The sequence below is a fragment of the Dermochelys coriacea genome, chromosome 8 (assembly GCF_009764565.3).
Source record: "Dermochelys coriacea isolate rDerCor1 chromosome 8, rDerCor1.pri.v4, whole genome shotgun sequence".
In the NCBI taxonomy this organism is placed as follows: Eukaryota; Metazoa; Chordata; order Testudines; family Dermochelyidae; genus Dermochelys; species Dermochelys coriacea.
The window spans coordinates 51493872-51521024 of record NC_050075.1 but is presented as its reverse complement, the minus strand read 5'-3'; the positions used below and the strand labels follow the sequence as shown (position 1 = coordinate 51521024).

Genomic DNA, 27153 nt, shown 5'->3' with positions numbered 1-27153 from the left:
AGGGAGGGGTGGATGGGGCAGAGGTTCCGGGGGGGGCCATCAGGGAACAGGGAACTGGTGGGGTTGGATAGGGCAGGAGTCCTGGGGGCGCAGTAGTGGGCCATGTCTGGCTGTTTCGGGAGGCACAGCCTCCCCTAACCGGTCCTCCATACAATTTTGAAAACCCGATATGGCCCTCAGGCCAAAAAGTTTGCCTGCCCCTGTTCTACCAAGACAGCAGCCAAATTACAGACAGTGAACCTCAGAAGAACTGCAACCCTGCTGGAGTGACAGCCACTTATTTGTCACATGACCCCATGTTTGTGTCCTCCCTCATGGGAGTCCTGTGTGATTATCCATCTGCAACCACTCCTCAGAAGCACTAAACGATTCCATTACCCCTTAAATTAAACTCCGCTTCTTTGGCCTTTATGAGAATAGCCATACACTATAGTATCTTATAAACATGCTCTCACAGCTCTTTCCTTACATAAAAGTTTTACTGACATGATGAAAAGATCCACATTCTCCCCAAACATCAGAGTGGAAATCAGATCTATTATACGTTTCCATTGTGGAAAAAAAACTTAACTTTTTAAGTGAAGCAGCCTAGACCTGTTCTACTGGTCTTGAAAGATACTGCAAGGCATTCTCACACCATAAAAGTGCCTCTGAAATCTTACAGTAGGTCCACTTCTCACAGGTTAGTGACTCCTCTCTTCATGGAGGACCCCTAGGGCTTGTGTCTCCTTCCCCCTTAGGCTTATTCTCTTTCTACTTGCTTTCTGAGTTTTGATCTCTTCTTTTCCTTAGTGGTGGCTCCTATCCTTCCTAAAATTCTTCAATTTTAATTCCATACAAGTTGACAAATTGTTAAGTTTTTATGGTTAGCCTACACTTCACCAAGGTGATGTAGTCATAATTTATTTTTGTCTAAGTAACTGCAGATACATTGGACCCAACTGCAATGTGAAATATATGCACACAGTGAATTCTTGGCATAGTCTCTGTTCAGTCAAATCAATGTATGTACTTATGTAGTGTTTCTAGAAAAATATAATACTTGTAAGCAGTTTTTCCAATGTCTTATTACATGTTTCTATTCATTTTCCCAAGCATAATGAAATAGGTCTACACATTTCATTCAGAACACTCCCTGCGTTGAAATGGAGCGCAAGTTAGTCCAGTGCGACAGGTGAAACAGTTAAGATTTATTTTACTTTCCTAATTGTATTCTGCATGCCCCGGTTTCCCCTCTTCTGGATATAAAACGTTACGTTCAGTGAAGGGTACTAGTATGCGCCTTTCCAATTTAACCCAAACTGAAGTCTCTTACTTTAGTGCAGAAGTGGGCAAACTACGGCCCATGGGTCACATCTGGCCCACAGGACCCTCCTACCCGGCCCCTGAGCTCCTGGCCTGGGAGGCTAGCTCCTGGTCCTTCCCCTGCTGTTCCCCCTCCCCCACAGCCTCAGCTCACTGTGTCGCTGACGCAATGCTCTGGGTGGCGGGGCTGCGAGCTCCTGGGGCAGCACAACTGCAGAGCCTGGTCTGACCCGGTGCTCTGTGCTGCGCGGTGGCGTGGCTGGCTCCAGCTGGGTGGCGTGGCTGTAGCACTAAGGGGGGGGAGGATGGAGAGTTTGGATAGAGGGCAGAGCCGTTCGGGGGGGTGGTCAGGGGGCGGGGATGTGGATGGGGTCGGGGCAGTCAGAGGATGGGGAACAGGGGGGGTTGAATGGGGGCAGTCAGGAAGGAGAGGACGGATAGGATGGGGCGGTAGGGGGCAGTCAGGAGCAGGGGTTCCGGGGGCAGTCAAGGGACAGGGAGAAGGGGTGGTTGGATGGGGCAGGGGTCCCGGAAGGGCAGTCAGGAAGGAGGAGAGGTTGGATGGGGCAGCAGGGGGCAATCAGGGGTGGGGGTTCTGGGGGCAGTCATGGGACAGGGGGGGTTGGATGGGGCAGGAGTCCGGGGGGGCATCAGGGGGTGAGAAGCAGGGTGGGAGAGGGGGCAGGGGCCGGGCCACACCTGGCTGTTTGGGGAGGCACAGCCTCCGCTAACCAGCCCTCCATACAATTTCCGAAATTCGATGTGGCCCTCAGTCTAAAAAGTTTTCCCACCTCTGCTTTAGTGGATCAAAATCCAAGTAGATTAACAGGAAAAAAAATAGATGCTGAAAACGTTCACTACTTTTCATCGCTACTGTAACCTCTCTCTCTCCCCAACTTCCCACTGCTTACTTGCCTCATCCCCTCCGACCTAGACAAAAAGATGCCTCCCAGATCATCTTCCTCACATGCTGCTCTGACCATGCTCTTTCCCACTTCATCATTCCCTTCACTAGCCTCTACTTTCCTTCTGTATTAAGTTCAAGCTACTCACCTATACTTTCAGGGCTCTACACAGTTCTGGTCCCACTTACTGTGTTTTCTCTAATCTCCTCCTACATCCCACAGGCTCCACCCAAGCTTGTCTCCCAACTTCTCCTTTTTCATCTTAGTTCACTCCCATCTCTAGACCTTTTACTTCGGCAGAAATAACCTGCCAGTTAAAATTCACCAAGTGGATTCCTCTCTTTCCTTCCTCTATAAACAGAACCGAGATTAACCTAGTGCAAAAAGCATTCAAAATATAAAACCACCTTCTGCTTATGCTGTTTTGTATTAGACTGTTTTATCAGATCTTTGTTTCTTCACCTTAAGATTGCACAAGAGAATTTCTTGTAAAACTACTTGTGCTTTTATAAATGCAGAGAAACGCGCCTTCATGTGTAGAGATTCAGAGGCTAGATTAAAATGGCTTTCTATTTTGAAAACACTTAAGTCCCAAATAGTCTGTAGTCTAAACTAGTAAAATACCTCACAGACAGGCAGTAGGACTTTCCCTTCTTTCTCCATTTAGAGTAGTTAAAATTACTTTAAAAAAAAATCTGAATTCCAAATCTGAGTCTGCAGACTATAGCTTCTAAAACAAATCAGCTGCTCAGCGTATGGAGTCACACCTGTACCACAGGCAGTGTCTACTTGGCTCAATTTGGATGAAGCGATGAGTAATTTCTCAAGGCGATACTCCTGGCAGGCTCTTCCAAGAGCACACTGCGAAGGTTAACTCTCCTGCTGGATTCCCTTGTTTGTAACTGGTATATTTAATATCCCTGTTCTGTGTGCTGTGACAAAGCTCTGTCCTTGCCTCTGTGGTCCCGCGTTTCCTGGCAGATTTCGCTAGCCTCGGAGGCTCACTGCAACCCTCAACGTAACCCTTCTCTTTCTAGAGACAAGGGTCACAGTCTACTGAGCCATTTTCATCATAAGCCAACGAGGGAGGTGAGGAGAAGTTATCCTTCCTTGCACAGTCTCTGTTGTCTCCCAGTCTCAGTGATTAATCAGGGGGCAAAGGGGGGGAGCCCGGGCCCACCCGCTACTCTGGGCTCCAGCCCAGGGACCCTAATAGTATGAGCTATGGTAGCTGACCTTTTAGAAACATGACATGTACAATTCCCTGGGCTACTTCCCCCAGAGCAATCCTCACTTCCTCAAGCTCCACTTCACCCTTACCTCAGGGCCTCCTTCCTTGTGCCCAATATGGTGTGTATTACTCAGTCTCTCCAACAGCGCAACTTTCTCCCACAGTTCCTGACATGCGCGCCCACCTAATTAACTGGGAGGCTTTTAACTAGTTTCAGCCAGCCCCTGATTGGCTTCAAGTGTCTTAATTGACCTGGAGCAGCTGCCATTTCACTTATTCTGGTACCAGGGATTCATTTAGCTTGGAGCTAATATATCTATCTCCCACTACTTTTCTATAGCTATCTGGCCTTGCCCGTCACAATGCCCACATACAGAATCTTCAATTTCTGACACACAAGCAGCAGAACAGGAAAGCATTTAAATATCACTCATAACTTAATACACTAGTGATACTATGGACTAATATAACCCTCCCACATGATTTTATTTCTAGCCAAGAGATTCATCTTACTCATATCCTTGCAAAGTCTTCCTACAAACTGACCTTTGTAACTGAAAAAAAAAACCCATCCAATTATTATGTGATTAGTGTTCAAAAACAGCCTTTAGATAGTTATTTGTGATTTAATCTAGTGTGTTCCAATTTACATTTTATCAGGTATGTTTCTCTTATGCTGAGTGTACCTGGGATTAGTACACTGATAGCATTAGTTCCTCCATGCCCATGATTTTCTTTAGTATCTTAAAGTGTTGTTACAAATCCACATACCATTCAGACCCTGTGAAAAACTGCAGAACCATGTAGTAAATGAATTTTTTCACATGTATCAACTGTTTTTCCATGTACCTTTGACCACCTCACTGGTTACATCTCCCAAGAGACTACTTACAATATTCTAGACCCTGGAACAATTTACACTAATCAAAGCCCAAGATGGACAATATTCAGTGCTGCATCAGTGATATTTTGAGACCATCAGGCCTGAAAACCTGTGCAGAGACAGATATGCAAGCTTTAAAGCAGTGGAACATGGAAATTCCTATCTCACTGCCAGATCTGTGGAATCCTGGGCCTTAAAACCATTTTAGGCCACTTTTTAAGATGTTCCTATAGCTCCTTCTGAGAACTGTATGGTTGGTTTCATGGTAAGTAAAGGAGACTAGCTTTACAGGCAGAAGGATACAAAAACAACCTGAACAAAAACTTTAAAACTAGCACATCTATAATAGTTATTCCTGTAACGTTTGACAAACAGACTACATGATGGTGCAGTGTACGGTAAAGGTTCTATCAGCCTTGGCTGGAATGATGTGAATAATGTATGCAGCTATCCCTGACTCATGCCGAGATAGCCTTCACACTACATCACCCTACCATGTATCCCACTGACACAAATTACATATTTACAGCTATAGCGAAGAAGGCGGTAACAGCTTTGAGCATCCTTTGCCAGTGACACCTATCCTTTGCCCAGTTTACCAAGAGAAAAGGGCAAACAATCTCAGCTTCCCTCTCCACCCAGCTGACTATAGCAAAAACAACAACATAATATGAAGTTTGCAGACAGCATCTTCTCTTCTCATTGCATTAACAGAGACATGCATAATGGTTTTCAGAGTAGCAGCCATGTTAGTCCGTATTTGCAAAAAGAAAAGGAGTACTTGTGGCACCTTAGAGACTAAAATTTATTTGAGCATAAGCTTTCGTGAGCTACAGCTCACTTCATCGGATGCATTCGGTGGAAAATACAGTGTGGAGATTTATATACACACACAGAGAACTAGAAACAATGGGTTTTATCATACACACTGTAAGGAGAGTGATCACTTAAGATGAGCTATTACCAGCAGGAACGGGGGAGGAAGGAGGAAAACCTTTTATGGTGATAATCAAGGTGGGCCATTTCCAGCAGTTAACAAGAACATCTGAGGAACAATGGGGGGGGAGGGGAGAGAAATAACATGGGGAAATAGTTTTACTTTGTGTAATGACCCATCCACTCACAGTCTCTATTCAAGCCTAAGGTAATTGTATCCAGTTTGCAAATTAATTCCAATTCAGCAGTCTCTCGCTGGAGTCTGTTTTTGAAGTTTTTTTGTTGAAGGATAGCCACTCTCAGGTCTGTAATCGTGTGACCGGAGAGATTGAAGTGTTCTCCAACTGGTTTTTGAATTTTTGAATTCTTGATGTCTGATTTGTGTCCATTTATTCTTTTACGTAGAAACTGTCCAGTTTGACCAATGTACATGGCAGAGGGGCATTGCTGGCACATGATGGCATATATCACATTGGTAGATGCGCAGGTGAACGAGCCTCTGATAGTGTGGCTGATGTGATTAAGCCCTATGATGGTGTCCCCTGAATAGATATGTGGATAGAGTTGGCAACAGGCTTTGTTGCAAGGATAGGTTCCTGGGTTAGTGGTTCTGTTGTGTGGTGTGTGGTTACTGGTGAGTATTTGCTTCAGGTTGGGGAGCTGTCTGTAAGCAAGGACTGGCCTGTCTCCCAAGATCTGTGAGAGTGATGGGTAGGATAGGTTGTAGATCCTTGATGATGCGTTGGAGAGGTTTTAGTTGGGGGCTGAAGGTGATGGCTAGTGGTGTTCCGTTATTTTCTTTGTTGGGCCTATCCTGTAGTAGGTGACTTCTGGGTACTCTTCTGGCTCTGTCAATCTGTTTCTTCACTTCAGCAGGTGGGTATTGTAGTTGTAAGAATGCATGATAGAGATCTTGTAGGTGTTTGTCTCTGTCTGAGGGGTTGGAGCAAATGCGGTTATATCATAGAGCTTGGCTGTAGACAATGGATCGTGTGGTATGATCTGGATAAAAGCTAGAGGCATGTAGGTAGGAATAGCGGTCAGTAGGTTTCTGATATAGGGTGATGTTTATGTGACCATCGCTTATTAGCACCATAGTGTCCAGGAAGTGGATCTCTTGTGTGGACTGGTCCAGGCTGAGGTTGATGGTGGGATGGAAATTGTTGAAATCATGGTTGAATTCCTCAAGGGCTTCTTTTCCATGGGTCCAGATGATGAAGATGTCATCAATGTAGCGCAAGTAGAGTAGGGGCATTAGGGGACAAGAGCTGAGGAAGCATTGTTCTAAGTCAGCCATAAAAATGTTGGCATACTGTGGGGCCATGCGGGTACCCATCGTAGTGCTGCTGATTGGAAGGTATACATTGTCCCCAAATGTGAAATAGTTATGGGTGAGGACAAAGTCACAAAGTTCAGCCACCGAGTTAGCCGTGACATTATCGGGGATATTGTTCCTGATGGCTTATAATCCATCTTGGTGTGGAATGTTGGTGTAGAGGGCTTCTACATCCATAGTGGCCAGGATGGTGTTTTCTGAAAGATCACCAATGGATCATAGTTTCCTCAGGAGGTCAGTGGTGTCTCAAAGATAGCTAGGAGTCCTGGTAGCATAGGGTCTGAGGAGAGAGTCTACATAGCCAGACAATCCTGCTGTCAGAGAGCCAATGCCTGAGATGATGGGGCATCCAGGATTTCCAGGTTTATGGATCTTGGGTAGCAGATGGAATACCTCTGGTCGAGGTTCTAGGGGTGTGTCTGTGCACATTTGTTTTTGTGCTTTTTCAGGGAGTTTCTTAAGCAGATGGTGTAGTTTCTTTTAATTCTCAGTGGGATCAGAGGGTAATGGCCTGTAGAATGAGGTGTTAGAGAGCTGCCTAGCAGCCTCTTCATATTCCGACCTATTCATGATGACGACAGTGAGCTGTAGCTCATGAAAGCTTATGCTCTAATAAATTTGTTAGTCTCTAAAGTGCCACAAGTACTCCTTTTCTTTTTGCGAATACAGACTAACACGGCTGCTACTCTGAAACACCTCCTTTGTCAGCCTTTTTGAAGTGAAGAAACAGACTGACAGAGCCAGAAGAGTACCCAGAAGTCACCTACTACAGGACAGGCCCAACAAAGAAAATAACAGAACACCACTAGCCATCACCTTCAGCCCCCAACTAAAACCTCTCCAATGCATCATCAAAGATCTACAACCTATCCTGAAGGACGACCCATCACTCTCACAGATCTTGGGAGACAGGCCAGTCCTTGCTTACAGACAGCTCCCCAACCTGAAACAAATACTCACCAGCAACCACACACCACAAAACAGAACCACTAACCCAGGAACCTATCCTTGCAACAAAGCCTGTTGCCAACTCTGTCCACATATCTATTCAGGGGACATCATCAGAGGGCCTAATCACATCAGCCACACTATCAGAGGCTTGTTCATCTGCGCATCTACGAATGTGATATATGCAATCGTGTGCCAGCAATGCCCCTCTGCCATGCACATTGGTCAAACTGGACAGTTTCTACGTAAAAGAATAAATGGACACAAATCAGACATCAAGAATTATAACATTCAAAAACCAGTTGGAGAACACTTCAATCTCTCCGGTCACACGATTACAGACCTGAGAGTGGCTATCCTTCAACAAAATAACTTCAAAAACAGACTCCAGCGAGAGACTGCTGAATTGGAATTAATTTGCAAACTGGATACAATTAACTTAGGCTTGAATAGAGACTGGGAGTGGATGGGTCATTACACAAAGTAAAACTATTTCCCCATGTTATTTCCCCCCCCCCCCCGCCACTGTTCCTCAGATGTTCTTGTTAACTGCTGGAAATGGCCCACCTTGATTATCACCATAAAAGGTTTTCCTCCTCCCCCCTCTTCATGCTGGTAATAGCTCATCTTAAGTGATCACTCTCCTTACAGTGTGTATGATAAAACCCATTGTTTCATGTTCTCTGTGTGTGTATATAAATCTCCCCACTGTATTTTCCACCGAATGCATCCAATGAAGTGAGCTGTAGCTCACGAAAGCTTATGCTCAAATACATTTGTTAGTCTCTAAGGTGCCACAAGTACTCCTTTTCTATTAACAGAGACAATATCCTATCTCCTACCACCACTAATACTATTTTAGCTTCCCCTGAGCTATACACTCAACTGCAGCCATGACCCCCTTAATCAGAGAGGAAGAGAAACGCTCTCTGGCTGTTTGACAAATACATTCAAAAGTAGAAATCCCTTCAGCATCGGCAGTATGTCTCACCTCCTTTTCCCTGTTGAGCAGCACCAGCTGACTGTCCGTCAGGATGCAATATTTTCTCTCCCATGTTGTCGTTTCAGTGTAGGGAGACTGGCCACAGGACAGTCTGTGGGTAGGTGGTCCTTTCACATCTGTGAAAGAATAAAATGGAATCATTAGAGAGCTTAATTATCCATCTTCTCCTGCTTTTGAGTCTCTGTAGATAGAAACAGTGTAAAACTGCAAAGTGTATTTAAAGAGAGTGTTTCAGTATATTAAACAGTCCACTCTCCTACAAGTCAGTTGTGTGCAACTTTATATAGGTCACAGTACAAATATTAACACGTTTATTTTTATTTACAATAGATCTGTAACAAATCAAAAGCACCTGAGGAACCTCTAAGTGACTGCGCTAAGCAGTAAAAAACTGGAACAGAAGTAAAACAAGCAACTTCCATACTCAACCCCCTTGTCCTTCATAAAGATCAGCTGTTATCGCCTCTGCCTCCTTAAAAGCCTGAGTAAACACACAGGCCTTAAGCCTTGCCTTGAAAGTTAATAAATGCAGGCTACTTCAGCCCATGGTGGATGTAGATTCCAAAGCAGAGTGCTCTTTACTTAGAATGTCCTGCCAGCAGTTCCTTCTCTAATACTGAGAGGCTTTCCTTCCAAAATGAGGTGGGGGAGAGTCACCCCCATTATAAAGATAGTAAAGACAGAGATATAAAAGTCTGCCCAAGTTTGCCAAAAGTCATGCAGTGACTCAGTGGAAGAATTAGAAATAGAATTCACGCCTGCCTGGGTCCCAGTGTTGTGAGGCAAGGTGGTCTAGTGGACTGAGCACATTTATTTTTAGGTTTCAGAGTAGCAGCCGTGTTAGTCTGTATTCGCAAAAAGAAAAGGAGTACCCGTGGCACCTTAGAGACTAACAAATTTATTAGAGCATAAGCTAGAATGCATCCGATGAAGTCAGCTGTAGCTCACGAAAGCTTATGCTCTAATAAATTTGTTAGTCTCTAAGGTGCCACGGGCACTTCTTTTCTTTTTGCATTTATTTTTAAAACTTGTTTTGTTTCCCATTATAATTATATGCACTAACTACAGATGCATTGTGTATCTTATCACCAACAAGCTTTCTCCAAGACTGGGCAAGATATCACACCTATTGTCTTGACTAAAACTCCCCAAAACTTAAATGTGTGTGTCTGTGTCACTAAACACACCACGCATGGCAGTCTCCACTCAAGAGCAGCTAAGTCTGGAACAGCAGGAGGTGCTGCACATCAGGAGTGATGTGACTGGACAGAGCTATTGCTGACTTGGTGTAGAGGATATAGGTAAGTATTGAGATACGCTGTTAAAAGATCTGTGGGAACCCCTCAGTTGAAATAATAGTAGTAAAGGTCAAGACTGCTGTTCAAGTCTCAAGCAGCACATCTATTTGAGGAAAAAATATACAGCTCTGGGTACCCTAATCAATCAAAATTTAGGAAACATACATGCAAATAACATCCAATGAAGTGAGCTGTAGCTCATGAAAGCTTATGCTCAAATAAAATTTGTTAGTCTCTAAGGTGTCACAAGTACTCCTTTTCTTTATGCAAATAACCTCGTTACACAGTTCCAAGTAGACATGTTGCCTTTTTTGTAATACTAAATTCTGTTGCTAGTTTACATTTGAGTTTTACACTGCTTTACCTCCGCTGAGATCCAAATGATTCCTAATGCTCCTTTCCTTTCACTAACAACCCACAATTAAAACTGAGATTAGCACAGAGCTAAACACGTTACTGTTAGACTTTTGTATCTTCCCCACTAGAGGCCAGCAAATCCTCAGACACTGCAGCATTCAATTAGTCTTGGGAAGAAAGAGTATAAACCAAGACTGTGGTGTTAGAATTAAATAAATATGTAGCCCTCAACGATGCAGTCCATATTAGAAGCTGTACACACTCTGAATTATGCATGTGAGAAGAGTTAATATTTGTATAAATTTTTCAAATAGGTAAATATAATCTTGTAGCTCTAAATTTTCATGAGAATCTGCCAGCTTGAAAATATTGACTCTTAACCTGAGCTAAGTTTTCAGGGCACAGATAAAGACTGTTACAGTAGGATTTTCTGACCATTCAGAAAACATCAGAAGGTGCGTATCTACATTTTTTTAGGGAACGATTCATGAAATGATTGGTGTTGAATTTGCCAATAAGTTCATGTCTATGTGGTAGACTACCTGACCCTTGCAACATAGGCTTGATTTACAGTAGTACAGAGCAATTCTGAAGCGCAATTAATTTCTGTGTATTTCAACATTCTTCAAAATCCTGTTTAGAAGACTCAGTTAAATGAGACACTCTCTATCATCGGGAAACATGGACTGGCCACCACAGACTACCCTAATATTGAGAAGCACGTACACAGCTCAGTCTAAAAAAAAAATAGACCATTACACCTCCAGATGGATTTTTTTTTTTTTTGCCCTTGACAAACTAAAGTTTATGAAACAAAGGATTTTACTTGATGTGGTTGTATCAAGTGTGCACCGAAAAACCCTTACTCATTTTTAGCTTAGACAATCACAAAAAAACCAAAACCATGTTATTCAGACTTCTTATTTTTGATGTAGACGCTAAATGCGAGCTGCCAAATATTTTGCATTGTAATTTCCACTAAACGTAGGCTTCACTAGTATAGCATCCAATATTTCTACAGTCAGCCCATATGAATTATATAGACTAGAATAACATCTTCCACAGCGCTAACAACTACAGTACTTAACTGAGCATCAGGCAGAGATGGCCAGCCACAGTTATGGCTGTCAAGTCGGTTAGCTACGTCAGAACAGCTTTCCGCACCAACTGCTGGCAACACAAGATACCATCTTAGTACAAGGAGCTGCCAGTAGCCAACAGGGAATGCACATCTGTGAAGAGCAATGAATGTCAGCACACAGCTCTGTCATCTCTTCATTCTGACTATACAACAGTACCTACAGTAAGACAGTGGAGAGTGACAGCAAATAGATTTTTTGCAACTTTGGAAGCCACCATTTGGAGTCCACATTCTAGGAACCAGCAGAAAACCTGTCTTGCAGACCCATGGGAAACTAAATGCAAATTACACAGAGAATGAACCATGATAAAATGATATTTCTTGGTACTAATTTGTGTACTGCACCTGGAATGGCCTCTGTTTCTGTGCCAAACAATATTCCTATCCAACTTACTCATTTTTAGTGAGTCTTTCGAGGTGGCTGATCTCTCCAGAGCTTTTGCAGCAGCTGTGGTACCAAAAGCCTGTCTGTGAGGTATTTTACTAGTTTAGACTACAGACTCTTGGACACTTTGGACTCAAGTGTTTTCAAAGCACTGTGCAAACTTATGAGAGTGCACTAGCAGTGTCATAAATATGCATAGTGGTTCATAAACTCTGAGGCTCTGTTTTCTTGTGTTCGTCATCTACACCTTTATCTTACATTTGGACTTCAAGAGGTTAAGTAATACTGAATAATGGGGAGCAAAAGGATTTCAGTACATAAAAATCAACCTCACAAGCTAGCAACCATAGGAGTACCACCTGGTATTTGAAGAATTGTGGAAAATTAGATTACAAAATTGGGATTTCCCACTAACTAAAATGTTGCACACCTTCTCCTGTGGAGATTTTCAAAGCCAGGGGCTGATTCATTTCTCAGTGTGGGGCCATTTTGTGAAGGAGATAGCTCACATAAGCAAGTATAACAACATTTGGAAGGCCAAAGTCTCTCCTGAAGGTAATTTATTCAAGAATACAATTACGTAGCTTTGCTAAGTGTTTGGACCTGAAGTAAATATGAAATATGGAATAGAAAGGCGCATCTGGAAAACTGATCCCTATTCTAAATCCTGCAGATTTATGAAGAGTATCAACGTGTTACGCCAAGCACCTAAAACTGCAAGCACTGATGAGAAATTTTTCTCCTATAGTCCGATGCCATCCATTCCATTCTACATTCTTACAATCAGGCATTCAAAAAACAGATCAGTTGGCCTACTCACAGGATCAAAGATCATGCCCTATGACCCTTCAAATGCTAATCAGTTGAGTAGCAGCTTAAAAAAAAACCACAACTACTTCTTCTGTACATACTCCCCTGCTAAACTGAGGATTGCATCACTGCACGCCTGTCACATCACCTGACCTACCAGAAGATCTACAACTGCATTGTTCTTTTTTCCATGGCTTTGGAAATTCCATTCAGCATATCTATAAATATCCACAAAGCCTCCTTATATTCAGCCGGATGGCAACTGGTACATTACCATTCTCAAACTAGAAGGCATCTATGAATGTGAACAATGGATTTACCATGACAGGGCAAACAAAGGGGTATGATTTAGTGTAGGGAGCAGAGGAAGGGAGAGAAAGAGCCAGTGTCCAAGTTGGTCCCTCCAGAAAGAGGGTGTGACGCTTTGTGAGAGCTGAAGGGTGTTTTCGTAGTTTTTTGGGATGGGTACATGTAGTGTAAGTGGGTACATTTCTGCATTGTTCCATTACGAGCATGCAGTGTTTTAAAAATATTACTCAAACAGCATTCAAAACAGGAGAAGTCTAGCAAATTTCCCAAAGCCAGTCCTCAGTATTATATAATTAGAGAATGACTTCCAGAAGTTAACACATGCCCCAATGCCGTTTGTTCTCAATGTGCCCTTTTGTTGCAGTAACAAGAGAGCATCTCCTCTCTCCCTTCACAATGCCAGCAAAAAGGTGTAGTGTTATGCAACAAGAGGAGATATTTTTAGTTTTTAAAAGGGGGGTGACTGTCTTAACAAAAAAATTATCAGATTGAGGAATTTTGCATTAAAACCATGTGCATTTTTAATGTGCATTACGTCAGCCCAAAATAGACAGAAGTCTGCACATATCCTGACCCAAGGTCATCTCTCTCTCTCTCTCTCTCTGATTACCAAAGGGAAAATCAGGACATAAACTCCAGTGTCTGAAGTAATTTGCTTTGAAAGACACATCCTGCCTGATTATACCCATTTAAAAAAAAAAATCTTTGCTTCCCTAGTTCTGAATTTAAACAACAAAAACCCCCATACTTTGGTTCCAGGTTCCTACACATCTAAGATTAAAACGAGAGAGAGCAGCTTAAACTGGAGTTTAATTTACAAAGCATAATTTACAAAGCCCTGAGATATTTGAGAATTTTTGTTTCACTGCTGATCAAATTAACAGCAAATATTTTTTTTTAAATTACTAAGTAGTTCTCAACCTGTTGGGGAAGAGGTTTGAGTTTTTTGTTATTAAAAAAATACCAATATCCCAGCAGCAAAAAGCAGCCCTCCTCTGAGGTGTCAAAGAAAGCTCATTTTTACAGTACGCTCTTAAGTTAAAATCCTGGCCTCACTGATGTCAATGCCAAAACTCTAAGTAATTTCAATGTGGCCAGGTTTTCACCCCATAATGTTTCTGATACAGCTGGTTGGCAATTGCTTCATAACTAAATTAACAGCAAAGTGAGTCCACAGGGAGGTTATTTTTTATATATAACTAGTAGGAGCACTAACACACCTTTTGACAACAGGTTCATTTAAATGGTGTCAGTGTTTTCATGCTATTTGATATACTTACCATGGCAACAGACTCTCAGAGGACTTTGGGTAAATGCTGTCAGCTGAGAGCCTGTCAGCACCCCTTACTCTTACACATATGTACAGGCAAAGCAGTTCTGTTAAAATAAGCATCAACCTGAACCTTCATCCTGCCTTTGACCTGAAACTGATACTTCAAGCCTGGCTAGTGCAATGAAGTCCCACAAAGACTAGGCTCCAATGCACAGGAATCTTAAAGGACTGAACCCAAATTTGGAAAGTGCTTAAGCTAATGATATAAAAAGAAATAAATGAAGGAAAGGGCAGGGGGAAAAACATGTTTGTATGTCATTGCATTTCACTCCCTTTTCCAAGATAAGAAGCTTAAGCTTCTACTAAGATAACATTGCTTTAAAAGGTTTCAGAGTAGCAGCCGTGTTAGTCTGTATTCGCAAAAAGAAAAGGAGTACCCGTGGCACCTTAGAGACTAACAAATTTATTAGAGCATAAGCTTTCGTGAGCTACTGTAGCTCACGAAAGCTTATGCTCTAATAAATTGGTTAGTCTCTAAGGTGCCACGGGTACTCCTTTTCTTATTGCTTTAAAAGAAGTCACTAATGTGACAAACAGCAATACCTAGAAAACAGGTAGTTACACTGTATTTAACCATCTCATGCAGCCAGACAACTTTCAGATGAAGAGTTGCAGGGATCTACTATACTGGAGAAGTACAGGGTTGAAAAATGTAGAGACAACTAGATCTGAGAGCTTTAAGCAGGAAAGCAATCACAGGTGTCCAGACAGGCGTGGCACACTTAAAAGATGAGCGAACAAGCTCTGGGGTATAGGAGAGAAGTCTTAAGGAGCATGGGCTCTGACAGGATATTAGGAAAAGCACAATAAAGAATATACGATCATGTGTTCACATGGCTCCCCCTTGCATTTATTGTTTCTCAAATTCCCAAATCCTGATGAAAAAAGATGCATCACATTTCTCAAGATAAACAAGGCTGAGGTAGAAGGAAGTATTCCAAGGAAAAGTCAGGATGCTCTATTAAGTGGTTTGGGGAATCAGTAGATGGCAAACTCCTCCAAGTCAGTACAGATACTTAAACAATGTCCCAGCATGGCATGGAGGGTACTATAGGGTGACAGGGTTCAGGGCCCAAACGGAAGGTTTAATCCCCCTGTCACGGTGTGGTACTCACCCCTGTGGCACTTCCTGCTGGTCTCTCAGGGAATTAGCTCTTCCAGCCTTCGGAGCGCCCTCTGCAGGCTGGTGTCTCACTTGCTGCTGGCCCCCTGTGTCCCTCCCAGACACCATGCCCCTTTCCCTGGGGTGCTGCCCCCTGGCAGTACCCCCACAGATCTGGGTCTCCCCCTCCCAGGGAAACCCCCACCCACTATCCCCATCTCGCCTTAGTCTTTGGCTACTGCCAGTCACCATTGAGCCCCCGCACACTGGGGTGGACTGCAGTTTAAGCCAATCATCACAGGCAAGGGGGGTTTGGACCTGCTGCCTCTGTCTACCTTTGGGCTGCCCCCTGCAACCACAGTACCCTTTTTGGCCTTCCACTAGGCCTGCAGCCTGGGGGGTTTCTAGGCTGGAGCTCCCCAGCTCCCTTGGCCTTCCCCCAGCCCTGCTCCACCTCAGGTACGCTGGTGCACTCCCCAGCAGCCAGGACCTTTCCCTCCACAGCTAGAGGAGACCCTGCCTGCTCCTGGCCCACTGCCCTCTTATAAGGGCCAGTGGAGCCCTGATTGGGGTGTGGCCACAACTGAGCCTGCTTCTCCCAATCAGCCTGGCAACTGCTTGCTTCCAGCCATAGCCCTCTCCTGGGCTATTTTAAGCCCTTTAAGGCCGGAGCAGGTGACCATCCCGCTACACACCCCCCCTCTCAAAACCCCACCCCTGACAGAAGGGGGGGCCTTTTGGTCCAGGCTCCCTGAAGTTGGCTCTCCAGGGTCACCCCTCCAGACTCGCACACTTCCTCTCGGCAGCCTCCCAGCTTTGGGCCACCTCCCGGAACTGGGCCTCTGCCTTCTGACAGGCCAGCTCTGCGGAGTCTCCTGGACTCCCCCCTTGCAGGGTCTGGGTCCACTTGGTTGTCTGTTCCACAACCACTTGGGTCCCAGCCTCTTGCAGGCCCCATTCAGTCTGGCTTTCCCCACTGGTGACCGGCTCTGCGATGGTCTGGGTCCCAATTCCCTGCTGGGCCCCCACCATCTCCGCCTCGGCCTCTGTCTCTTTCTCCAAACCCAATGCGGCCCCCTCTGGGCCTCCAGGCATCTCCATCGTCCAAGCCTCAACTCCTTTGAGGGGACAGTGCCCCCAATGTGTCCTGGGATATGGCAGCCCCAGCAGGCTCCCCACCTCTTTGCTGCCTTCTTTCCCCTTTGGTCCCTCTTGGGTCCTACCCTTCCACCAGGGTGGACCTGGATCCTCCAACTTGGGCATGGGCACGTCCACTGCATGTGACCCTTCTGCCCACAGGCCCAACAGGTTGGCAGCCACCCGGGTTTCCTCACCCAGTGGACTGTTCCCGGAACTTGCCCCTCTCTCTCCTGGCTGAGGCACCCGGCCCCCGCCCCAGTAGGGACAATCCCTCTTGATATGTCCGCACCTTAAGCAGGCATAACATGTCTGTCGCTCAGCCACAGGCCTCCTGGCCTTGGCTGTCAGCCTCCCCTGAGCTTCTCCACCACTCCTCTGAAAACCCTTCCTGAGGAGGTTTACCATGGCCTGCTGGCCCAACTGTTCCTGGAGGGCCTCCTGCACCTCCTACAATTCCTCCTGGGCCTCCCAGATTCCCTGCAGATGATCAGCCCCCTTTCGCCGGAGCGCTGACACCAGGGCCCAACCAGGGACTGCACCTGGGGTGTCCATATAGAAGATGCCTGTGTACCCGGGATCCATCACCCCCTGAGTCTTTCCAGTCCGGGCAATAGTCCTGCCGTCCTTGCCCTGCCCCTTGTATTGGGGACAGACCGCCTATGCCTGCACCCCCTCCCCAAATAAGCAGTTAAAACAATTGATTGCATAATGTTATTTTACTGTAAGTAAAGATCTTTTATGACAGCTTTGAGACTAACAAATTTATTTGAGCATAAGCTTTCGTGAGCTACAGCTCACTTCATCATTTTTTACCTTCAGTCCTTTTGGTATGATGGCCATTTGTTTGCATTTGGAGAGGAAGATGATGTCTATCTGTATCTGTACGAGTTTTTTCATAAAAAGAAAAGGAGTACTTGTGGCACCTTAGAGAGTAACAAATTTATTTGAGCATAAGCTTTCGTGAGCTACTGCTCACTTCATCGGCTGCATGAAGCTGTAGCTCACGAAAGCTTATGCTCAAATAAAATTTGTTAGTCTCTAAGGTGCCACAAAAGTACTCCTTTTCTTTTTTGCGAATACAGACTAACACGGCTGCTACTCTGAAACCTGTTTTTATGACAGCTTATAATGCACTGAACTTAATAGTCATTCTGAGATACATGTGCAGGTTATGGTTATGAATGTGTGTATATTATATAAATTGTGATTGTGGTGCAACTTCAGCATCACATTCTCCTTGACTTCAGAATTACAAGCATCGCTTCACAATTGCACAGTGGAGCAATAAGGCAGGGAGGAACTATGCAGATGAAACGGACTTCAAGCACCTAGCCATTGTGCAAGCCCAGGAAAAAAAACTATGAGGAACCATCAAAGGAAATGGGAATATGCTTGTAACTGAAAAGAAAACCTCAGTCTTTGGAAACTAAGAAAGAAGGGAGTTTTCTCCACTTTGAGTTTCTCTAGTGGCTGAAGAAAAAAAAAACCCTGCAAACCCTTTTTAAAATGGAAGAGGTTTGAATTGATCACCTCCCAGAACCTGGGGGACAATTTCAAGGTTGTCTGGGAATGCTGGATCTATCCAAGAGCTAAGGGGCATATTGGGAATCTGTTTTAAGGGAAATAGGTAATTTACTAGAAAAGGGAATTTATCTAACATAAAAGTGTAAAGTCTGCAGTTGCAGATATGTTTATTTTCTGTGCAACATGCAAAGGTTTGCTTCCCCTTACTATTTCATCTTTGAATCTGAGATTTTTCTGCTAAATAAACATTTGGTTTATTTTTATCCCAAGCAAGTCTCTCGTGTGCAAACTGTGTGCAGTGTGTGTACCAAAGTGAACTGATAACCAGAGGGTGGCTGGTTTCACCCTTCAGAGTGATGAACCAGAGGGGATAATCAGAGTGTCTTGTAATTCAGAAGTCAAGGAGAATGTATTTGGGGAGACCCAGTACTGGAAGGGCTGTTGGTGTCACCCTGCAGAGAGTTACTAGGCTGATGAGAGCAAGAGTGAAACCATGTGCTTGTGGACAGGCTACTGGTGTCAGGGAACTGAAACGCAGCTGCACAGTACAAAGAGCCCCAAAAATATACCAGGCAGGCAGTGACAGAACCCCTTACTGGTGTAGGTGGATCCCAAAACATCTCAGATATGATTGGTCAGGAGCCAGAGCTTCCGTCTCTAGTTCCTCTGTGCGTGTGTCTCTCTCACACACAAATGTGTTTCTCACTGTGGAGGATGGGGGCCATAAGGCCAGCTGAACACCATAACTGCTCAGGGAGGACCTATACTTGTTTCCATTCAGTCATCAATTCCACACTGAGATCCAAACATATATTTGATGACCAAACATTCGTTTTAATTTTCCTGTATACTTACATGAATTTGTCTTTACAACATTTTTTAAATTTGCAGGTCATCGCTTGTATTTTTCATCTGACCTAGGTTTAAGAACCAGCAGCCTAATAAGATCATTCACTCTCAGTATGTGGGTAGGCGCTTGTAGTGGGAAAGCTATATCCAGATGGTAGTTTGTAAAAGGCTACCTTACTCATTTCTTCTGAGGATTCTGGGATACCAATACATAGGCTGCAGCAACTGCTTCAGTTTTCTAGCTCCCTCATTTTGGATGCTAGGTAATCCATCTCCTACTTGATCTTAGTCTCCATATCTTTAACTGTGGTTTGAAGCTCTTCTGTCCACTGTTAAAAATGAGAAATCTGTGTATCTGTAGTAGTGATGGCCAATTTTAGGAGAGTCACAGCAACTACCAACAAATCTTCTTTCATATGGCTTGGGTAGGTAGCAAAGATTACAAATTTATATATAGATTTGATAGCCAGCACATTGCCGCAGCAATGAGCTGGTGAATGTCCTTCAGGCCCCCGGCCAAAGGCAACATTCAGATATGATGTGCTCCATCATTTGTGCCTGATGACCAATCTCTTTCAGGCGTTTGCTTCATTTTCCAAATAAAGACAGTTTGACCACATCTCCCATGAGATGTCCTGATGTGATTCAATCTGCACCAGTCGAAAAGCCTGAATGCTTACAAGGAAATCTGCTATGTCTGCACCAAGAGCAGTCAGCTGTCTTCTCCATCTCTCTCAACTTAGAAGCAGTCTGGTCTCAGCACAGGAAAAGTAGGGAACTCCCTCTGGTGTTTTAGGAAACAAGATCAAAGTTTGTGAAGATTCCTAAAGTTTTCTGGTAAATATGTTCTGCATACAAAATGTAAGATGATCCAGTGAGGTGATGAGTTGACGTATGTAGCAGTCACTTTCATGCATATCAAGTTGCACCAGTCCCACCAGGAGCTCCTTTGCAATTAAGATGGGGAAAAAAAACAAAAAAAACCCTGTAAATAATTCAACCATCAGAGGAGTGAAGTTTTGAAATAGCCTTCCAAGGGAAGCAGTGGGGGCAAAAGACCTATCTGGCTTTAAGATTAAACTCAATAAGTTTATGGAGGAGTTGGTATGATGGGATAACATGATTTTGGTAATTAATTGATCTTTAAATATTCATGGTAAATAGGCCCAATGGCCTGTGATGGGATGTTATCAGATGGGGTGGGATCTGAGTTACTACAGAAAATTCTTTCCTGGGTATCTGGTTGGTGAATCTTGCCCATATGCTCAGGGTTTAGCTGATCGCCATATTTGGGGTCGGGAAGGAATTTTCCTCAAGGGCAGATTGGAAGAGGCCCTGGAGGTTTTTGCCTTCCTCTGTAGCATGGGGCACGGGTCACTTGCTGGAGGATTCTCTGCTCCTTGAAGTCTTTAAACCACGATTTGAGGACTTCAATAGCTCAGACATAGGTGAGAGGTTTTTCGCAGGAGTGGGTGGGTGAAATTCTGTGGCCTGCGTTGTGCAGGAGGTCGGACTAGATGATCATAATGGTCCCTTCTGACCTTAGTATCTATGAATATAGGTATATGTCTGCTCCGTCTCAGCACTGAGATCAGCAGCAGGCAGCTCCCTCCTGATGTTGCTGAAGCTACTCCCAAGTTTTTTTCTTTAAATAGGAAAAGCAGAACTGTTTCACAAGCACTGGAAAAATCCTTTCAAAGAAAAGGATAGATGATTAACAGCCCTGTAAATCAGGCATGGTAAGTATACCTATTCAGCTGAACTCCCAGATGGCTCTGCCAATTTACCTCAATGCTGATTTGTGACACCGGTGCTATTCCCAGATATGTCATGAGTTTCCCCTAAGAGATGGACCCTTGGGCAGTTGTTTTTGCAACCTTGTCAACTGTCCATTAGAAACTAGGCCAAAAGCACCAATCACTTACTTATGACCTACGCCATGTTAATATTCTAGATCTTCCAATGAGGTAAACTAGTGTATTAACCAGCCTCAGCCCCTAATGTTTAGTATCATAGGTTTTTGCCTAACAGTACTCAACTGCTTTAGGCCGCGTCTACACGGGCAAGTTTGTACACAGGAAAGCAGCTTTGAGCCCTGTAACTCCCAAGGTGTACACACTGCCAAGCCACTTAGTGCACAGAAACTGCGCAGATGCAGCACGCTAAAAATACCACGTCGACGAGAGGCGTACAGCTTTCTGCGCTGTGGCAATTACAGAACTGCGATTGGCCTCTGGGAGGTGTCCCACAATGCATGTTCTCACCTCTCTGGCCATCAGTTTGAACTCTACTGTCCTGCTTTCAACCGTCAGCTCCCCCCCACCCCCCGGTACATTCCTTTGCAAATTTGAAAGTTCCCTTCCTGTTTGCTCGGTGATGCGTGCAGTATTCTCAGCGCATCTCTCCAGGTGGCCGTGCCTGCTCCACGCACCAGGCGATCCCCTGCTTGGAGCAATGCCGAGCTGCTGGATCTCATCGGTATTTGGGGAGAGGAGGCAGTGCAGTCACAGCTGCGCTCCAGCCGTCGGAATTTTGATACCTACGGACAGATTTCTAGATGCATGATAGAAAAGGGCCATGACTGGGACACACTGCAGTGCAGGGTCAAAGTGAAGGAGCTGTGGAATGCCTACCACAGGGCACGGGAGGCAAACCCCCGCTCTGGTGCTGTGCCCACGAGCTGCCGGTTCTACAAAGAGCTGGACGCAATACTCAGCGTTGACCCCACCTCCACTGTGAAGTCCCCTGTAGATACTTTGTTGGTTTCATTGCCAGTCGAGAGTGGATTGAGCCAGGAGGAGGCAATCTTCTAAGAGGAGGAAGGGGAATCAGAGGCAGAGGATGACGTGGAGGCCAGAGATGCATGCAGTCAGGAGCTCTTTTCTACCCCGGAGGAGCCTAGCCAGTCACAACAAGTGGATATTGGAGAAACGCAAACAGGAGAGGAGGTCCCTGGTAAATGGATCTGATTTGGGGAATTGCTGAAGCGAGTTGCTGGAAGCAGGAGGGTTGCAGAAAACAGGCTTGTCTGTCTCCCACCGCATGCCTAGTTTGAGCAGTGGAACAGGCTGTTGATACACTCCCTCAATTCACAGGAATCTCCCTCAGAGATCTCCCGGAAACTCTTGTGGAGATACTGGGCAATCTGCTCCCACAGGTTCCTCAGCAGAGCTGCTTTGTTTCTTGCCCCATTAATGGTAACTTTCCTGCGCCACTGTGCTGTCATGGAGGAGTGGGAGATGGGGGAGACCATAGCTGCACACAGGCTAGCTGCATAGGAGCCAGGGCTTAAGCCACAGGCTTGAAGAAGACCCTCCTTTGATTCCCTGCTCACCGTCAGCAGTGAGGTATCTTACAAAATGATCACCTCTTGGGGAAAATGTGGGGACAGGAATGATTATCAGGCCACCCCTACAGTGCTGGCTGTCCCCGAGTGCCCAAGAGCCATGTGCCCAGTGTACAGCAGGGTCCGGGAACAGTGATTTACCCTGCCCCTGCAGCTACTCACCATCTTGGGGGTCTTGTGGCTTATGTGTGCTTGTCTGGGGTCAGCCAATTAGTGTCAGGTGTGAGAGTACTGGCTGTGTTTTAAAGCACTGAAACAGTGTTGTCTGTGTTGCAAACAATACTGCTTCTGTAAAATGTTGCATTTAAACTTCACAGAGATGACCTTGGGAGGCCAGCCTCCCTTATCGGTGCCAGAATGGTTGCAAACAATTCGAAAGTGGCCAAGTAGTAGTAAGGAGGACTTTATGCGTGAGATTATGATGCATGCCACCACCAAGAAAAAGGAATTGAAGGAGTGGTGGGACAGCGAGAAGAGGGACCAAAAGAAGAACGTAGCATACCAGAAAGAAGCCACAGAGCAGCTCTTAACAGTTATGGAGCACCAAACAGACACACTCCAGGCGATACTAGCTCTTCAAACCAAGCAGCTCAGCGCCCGCCCTAACGTGCAGCCGCTGTTGCAAAACTCTTTCCCATGTGCATTCCCCCCATCACCCTTCCTGCTGATGAATTTTTTTGTTTGATTCTCTCCTCTGGTTGTTATCTTTCAATAAAAGAATTGTGTTTGTTTGAAAGCAAATCTTTATTCTATTAAGTGAAAGCAAAGAGAGTACTGCAAAGCAACATACATACAGCTATGTTAAGGCCCCTTCTTGCATCACGTGCACCAATCACCTCCTAGCATTACAAGCATTACAGTCCCGAGCATAGCAACAAATATTAGTGAAATATGCTGCCTCAAAGCATTCCTGATCCTTATGGCCCCACGCTGTACCCCTCTAATCGCCCTGGTCTCCGACTGTTCAAACTCAGCCTCCAGGCACTGAGCCTCTGTTGTCCAGCCCTGAGTGAAGCTTTCAACTTTCCCTTCACAAATATTGTGGAGCGCACAGCACGCGGCTATAAGCATAGGAATATCATCATTGGCCATGTCCAGCTTCCCATACAGGCATCACCAGCGGGCTTTTAAATGGCCGAATGCACACTCCACAGTCATTCTGCACTTGTTCAGCCTGTTGTTGAACCGCTCCTTGCTGCTGTCAAGTTGCCCCGTGTATGGCTTCATGAACCATGACATTAAGGGGTAGGCGGGGTCTCCCAGGGTCACAATGGGCATTTCAATTTCCCCCACGGTGATCTTCTGGTCCGGGAAGAAAGTCCTCCTTGCAGCTTCTTGAATAGGCCAGTGTTCCAAAAGATGCATGCGGCATGCACCTTTTCGGACCAGCCTGCGTTAATGTTTGTGAAATATGCCCATGGTGATCCACAGGTGCCTGGAGAACCACTGAGAAATACCCCTTGCAATTAATGTACTCTGTGACTAGGTGGTTTGGTGCCAGAATTGGAATGTGCATGCCATCTATCATCCCTCCGCAGTTTGGGAAGCAAAGCCATCCACAATCTCACGCACATTGCCCAGAGTCACAGTCTTTCGAAGCAGGATGTGATTAATGGCCCTGCACACTTGCATCAACAGGAGTCCAACGGTTGACTTTCCCATTCTGAACTGGTTAGTGACTGATCAGTAGCAGTCTGGAGTAGCCAGCTTCCAAAGTGCAATTGCCACGCACTTCTCCAATGGCGGGGGCAGCTCTCATTCTCGTGTCCTTGTGCCGCAGGGCTGGAGCGAGCTCATCACACAGTCCCATGAATGTGGCTTTCCTCATGCAAAAGTTCTGCAGCAACTGCTCGCCATCCCAGATGTGCATCATGATGTGATCCCACCACACAGCGCTTGTTTCCCGAGCCGAAAAGTGGCATTTCACAGTGGTCAGCACCTCCGTGAACGCTACAAGAAATCTCGTGTCATAGCTACTACGCGTGGCAAGATCAATGTCACACTCCCCTTGCCTTTGTAGTTTAAGGAATAACTCCACTGCCACTCGTGATGTGTTGGTCAGTGCGAACAGCATTCTTGTCAACAGCTCAGGATCTATTCCTACAGCCAGAAAGAGGCAGGGCAGGGCGCATAGTACACAAACTGTGCAAAGATGGCGCCAAATGCGTACGGAAGCACAGGGATTGCTGCAATGCAAAGCAATGCATCACGGGGCATTGGGACAGGACCCAGGATGCCCCACGACCCCTTCCATATTCCCACAAATCTTAGCAGCAAAAGATAGCTGCCCAGAGTGCACCGCTCCAAATAGCGCTGCACATGCCGCAAGTGTGAACACACTACTGTGCAGGCAGCTGTCAGTGTGAACACACAACAGCGGTTTTCCTTCGGCGCTCTTTGAGAGACACTGTAACTTTGCCAGTGTAGACATGCCCTTAGTGATGCTTTAGAACAAACTTCATTAAGCTGCAAGGCATTGTTTACATTGCTCACACACACACACACACACACACACACACACACACACACACACACACACACACAAGAGTAGCCTCACTGAGGTATTTTCTTCCAAAGGAAAGCCCTGAAGTTGTTCTAACAAAAGGAGACCCAAGTCTTAAGGGCTTACATTAGCTTAACTGGCAGATGTTGAGTATATCACATTGTTCTGCCAAGCTAGACAGCAGCCCTCATGTCAGCTCTACAGGCCAGGCCTAAGCAGTTAGAAGCACGAGCAAAATTAAGGAGAGTTAAAGTTGGTATAGCTCTAGACAACTCAATCACCAGCCTGACAACAGGATTTCAATTACTGCAGAGAAAGCTTCTCAGTTCACTGCTAAGCTCTCTTTAGCAAAGGTGAGAAAGCTCTTAATGGCAGTTTAAAGCTGGTCAATTAGCTTGAATGCTGCTAAGCTCTATAAGCTTCTTACATGCTGCACAGCCTAGAACAGAAGAGGACGACTTGTGGCACCTTAGAGACTAACAAATTTGTTTGAGCATAAGCTTTCTTGAGCCGATGAAGTGAGCTGTAGCTCACGAAAGCTTATGCTCAAATAAATGCGTTAGTCTCTAAGGTGCCACAAGCCCTCTTTTTTTTTTTTTTTTTTTTTTTTTTGGCAGATACAGACTAACATGGCAGCTACTCTGTAGCCAAGAAAAGAGTAACTGATCCTCATTTCTCTTGTCTGTCTTCCTTAGAGTTTCAAGTCTTGTAAAGTTGGCATGCACCAGTAATTAAAAACTGGACGAGAATCAGGAGAGAAAAAAAACGAACATCTCTGTGAGCCCCTAAAATCCAGGGGCTAATCAAACACTGCTTCACAACCCAACATAGATTCATAGATACTAAGGTCAGAAGGGACCATTCTGATCATCTAGTCCGACCTCCTGCACAGCGCAGGCCACAGAATCTCACCCACCCACTCCTATGAAAAACCTCACCCATGTCTGAGCTATTGAAGTCCTTAAATCATGGTTCAAAGACTTCAAGGAGCAGAGAAGCCTCCCTCAAGTCAACCATGCCCCATGCTACAGAGGAAGGCAAAAAACCTCCAGGGCCTCTCCAATCTGCACTGGAGGAAAATTCCTTCCCGACCCCAAATATGGCGATCAGCTAAACCTTGAGCATATGGGCAAGATTCACCAGCCAGATACTACAGAAAATTCTTTCCTGGGTAACTCAGATCCCATCCATCTAATATCCCATCTCAGGGGATTTGGCCTATTTACCCTGAATATTTAAAGATCAATTACTTACCAAAATCCCATTATCCCATCATACCATCTCTTCCATAAACTTATCGAGTAGAATCTTAAAACCAGATAGATCTTTTGCCCCTACTGCTTCCCTTGGAAGGTTATTCCAAAACTTCACTCCTCTGATGGTTAAAAACCTTCGTCTGATTTCAAGTCTAAACTTCCTGGTGGCCAGTTTATACATGTAGAACCCCCAAAAAAGTAACGCAATTAAGAATGGAATCCTACAGGGCATGCAGGCATGTTTCAAACCCAGCACAACCTTCTGGTGCAGGTCTGCAAACAAGATGCTCATTGTATGACTCTGTAAACCTCATGACATCATCAAAACAGAAGCTCCCATTCATATAACAGTTTGCGTTTCCAAGCATACCCAGAACTTCAAATAAATTGCAGTCACTCAAAGCCATCAGTGTGACTCTCCCCGCAATGCTAATTGGATTCTCCTTCCCACCTCTTCAACTGTCATTCTGTGCCTCAGACCACTGAGTTTTTACCTCTCCTTCACTCCCAATTATTAAATGCAGTCACTCTAAGCTAGTTAAATTCCCACTTGGTTTGCAACACACTCGAATTCTCAAAAGCAGAGAGATTTTATTGAACTGAAGAAAAGATTATCAAAGGGCAAAGATTATATGCCCTACTACATAGCCACCGAGTGACACTTTCTCCCTGGAGAAGGTGGAGGCAGAGAGCTTTTCTTAGGGGTTCTAAGGGTCAGAGCTAACTATCTCCCTGGGGTAAAAGTGGTTTGATCTCCTCCCTTAGCATATTCCCTTCTACTCAACTCTATCCCTCTCTCCCTGCCCCCTATTCTCCCCTTTCTATTGTGCTTCCTCTTTCCCTCCTGTGAACTACCAGTAGAGTTAAAGTGTGCAGCTGCAGATGCTGTCCACTACCTCATTTTACTTCACAATTCGCTCTCTCTCCTAGTTAGCCAGCAGTGGTGCAGGGAGAAGGAAAGAGACACACCCTGTCTGTTTCAAATTGCAGCTCTACAGTGGCCCCAAGCAGCTGGGAGGAAGCAGCTTAGAGGACACCCTGCTCAGCTCCTGCAATCCCTTTGGATGCACAAGATTCCAGTGCAGTTGTGGGATTGTATTTGGGCTAGGGACCAAATGCTTGTGTGCCATGACCAATGTATGACATTTGGCAGGTCTATTACCAAAACACCCCTCAAAGACTGCCTTATTCCATTCCCTTGTCAGCAAAACATCACCAGCTAGCCAAACATAAAACTCACTTCATATCTGCAA

The 27153-nt window shown here is 45.1% G+C and overlaps 1 protein-coding gene across 8 annotated transcripts in view; it reads right to left on the bottom strand.

The window, feature by feature from the left end:
• Positions 1–27153, bottom strand: part of RASAL2 (RAS protein activator like 2) — a 276480-nt gene that overhangs the window by 135419 nt on the left and 113908 nt on the right. For all 8 annotated transcript variants that reach the window (XM_043520219.1, XM_038413578.2, XM_038413580.2 and 5 more), the window contains exon 2: positions 8536–8663. In XM_043520219.1, the coding sequence (XP_043376154.1) occupies positions 8536–8663 (128 nt within the window). The remainder of the gene's footprint in view (positions 1–8535; positions 8664–27153) is intronic.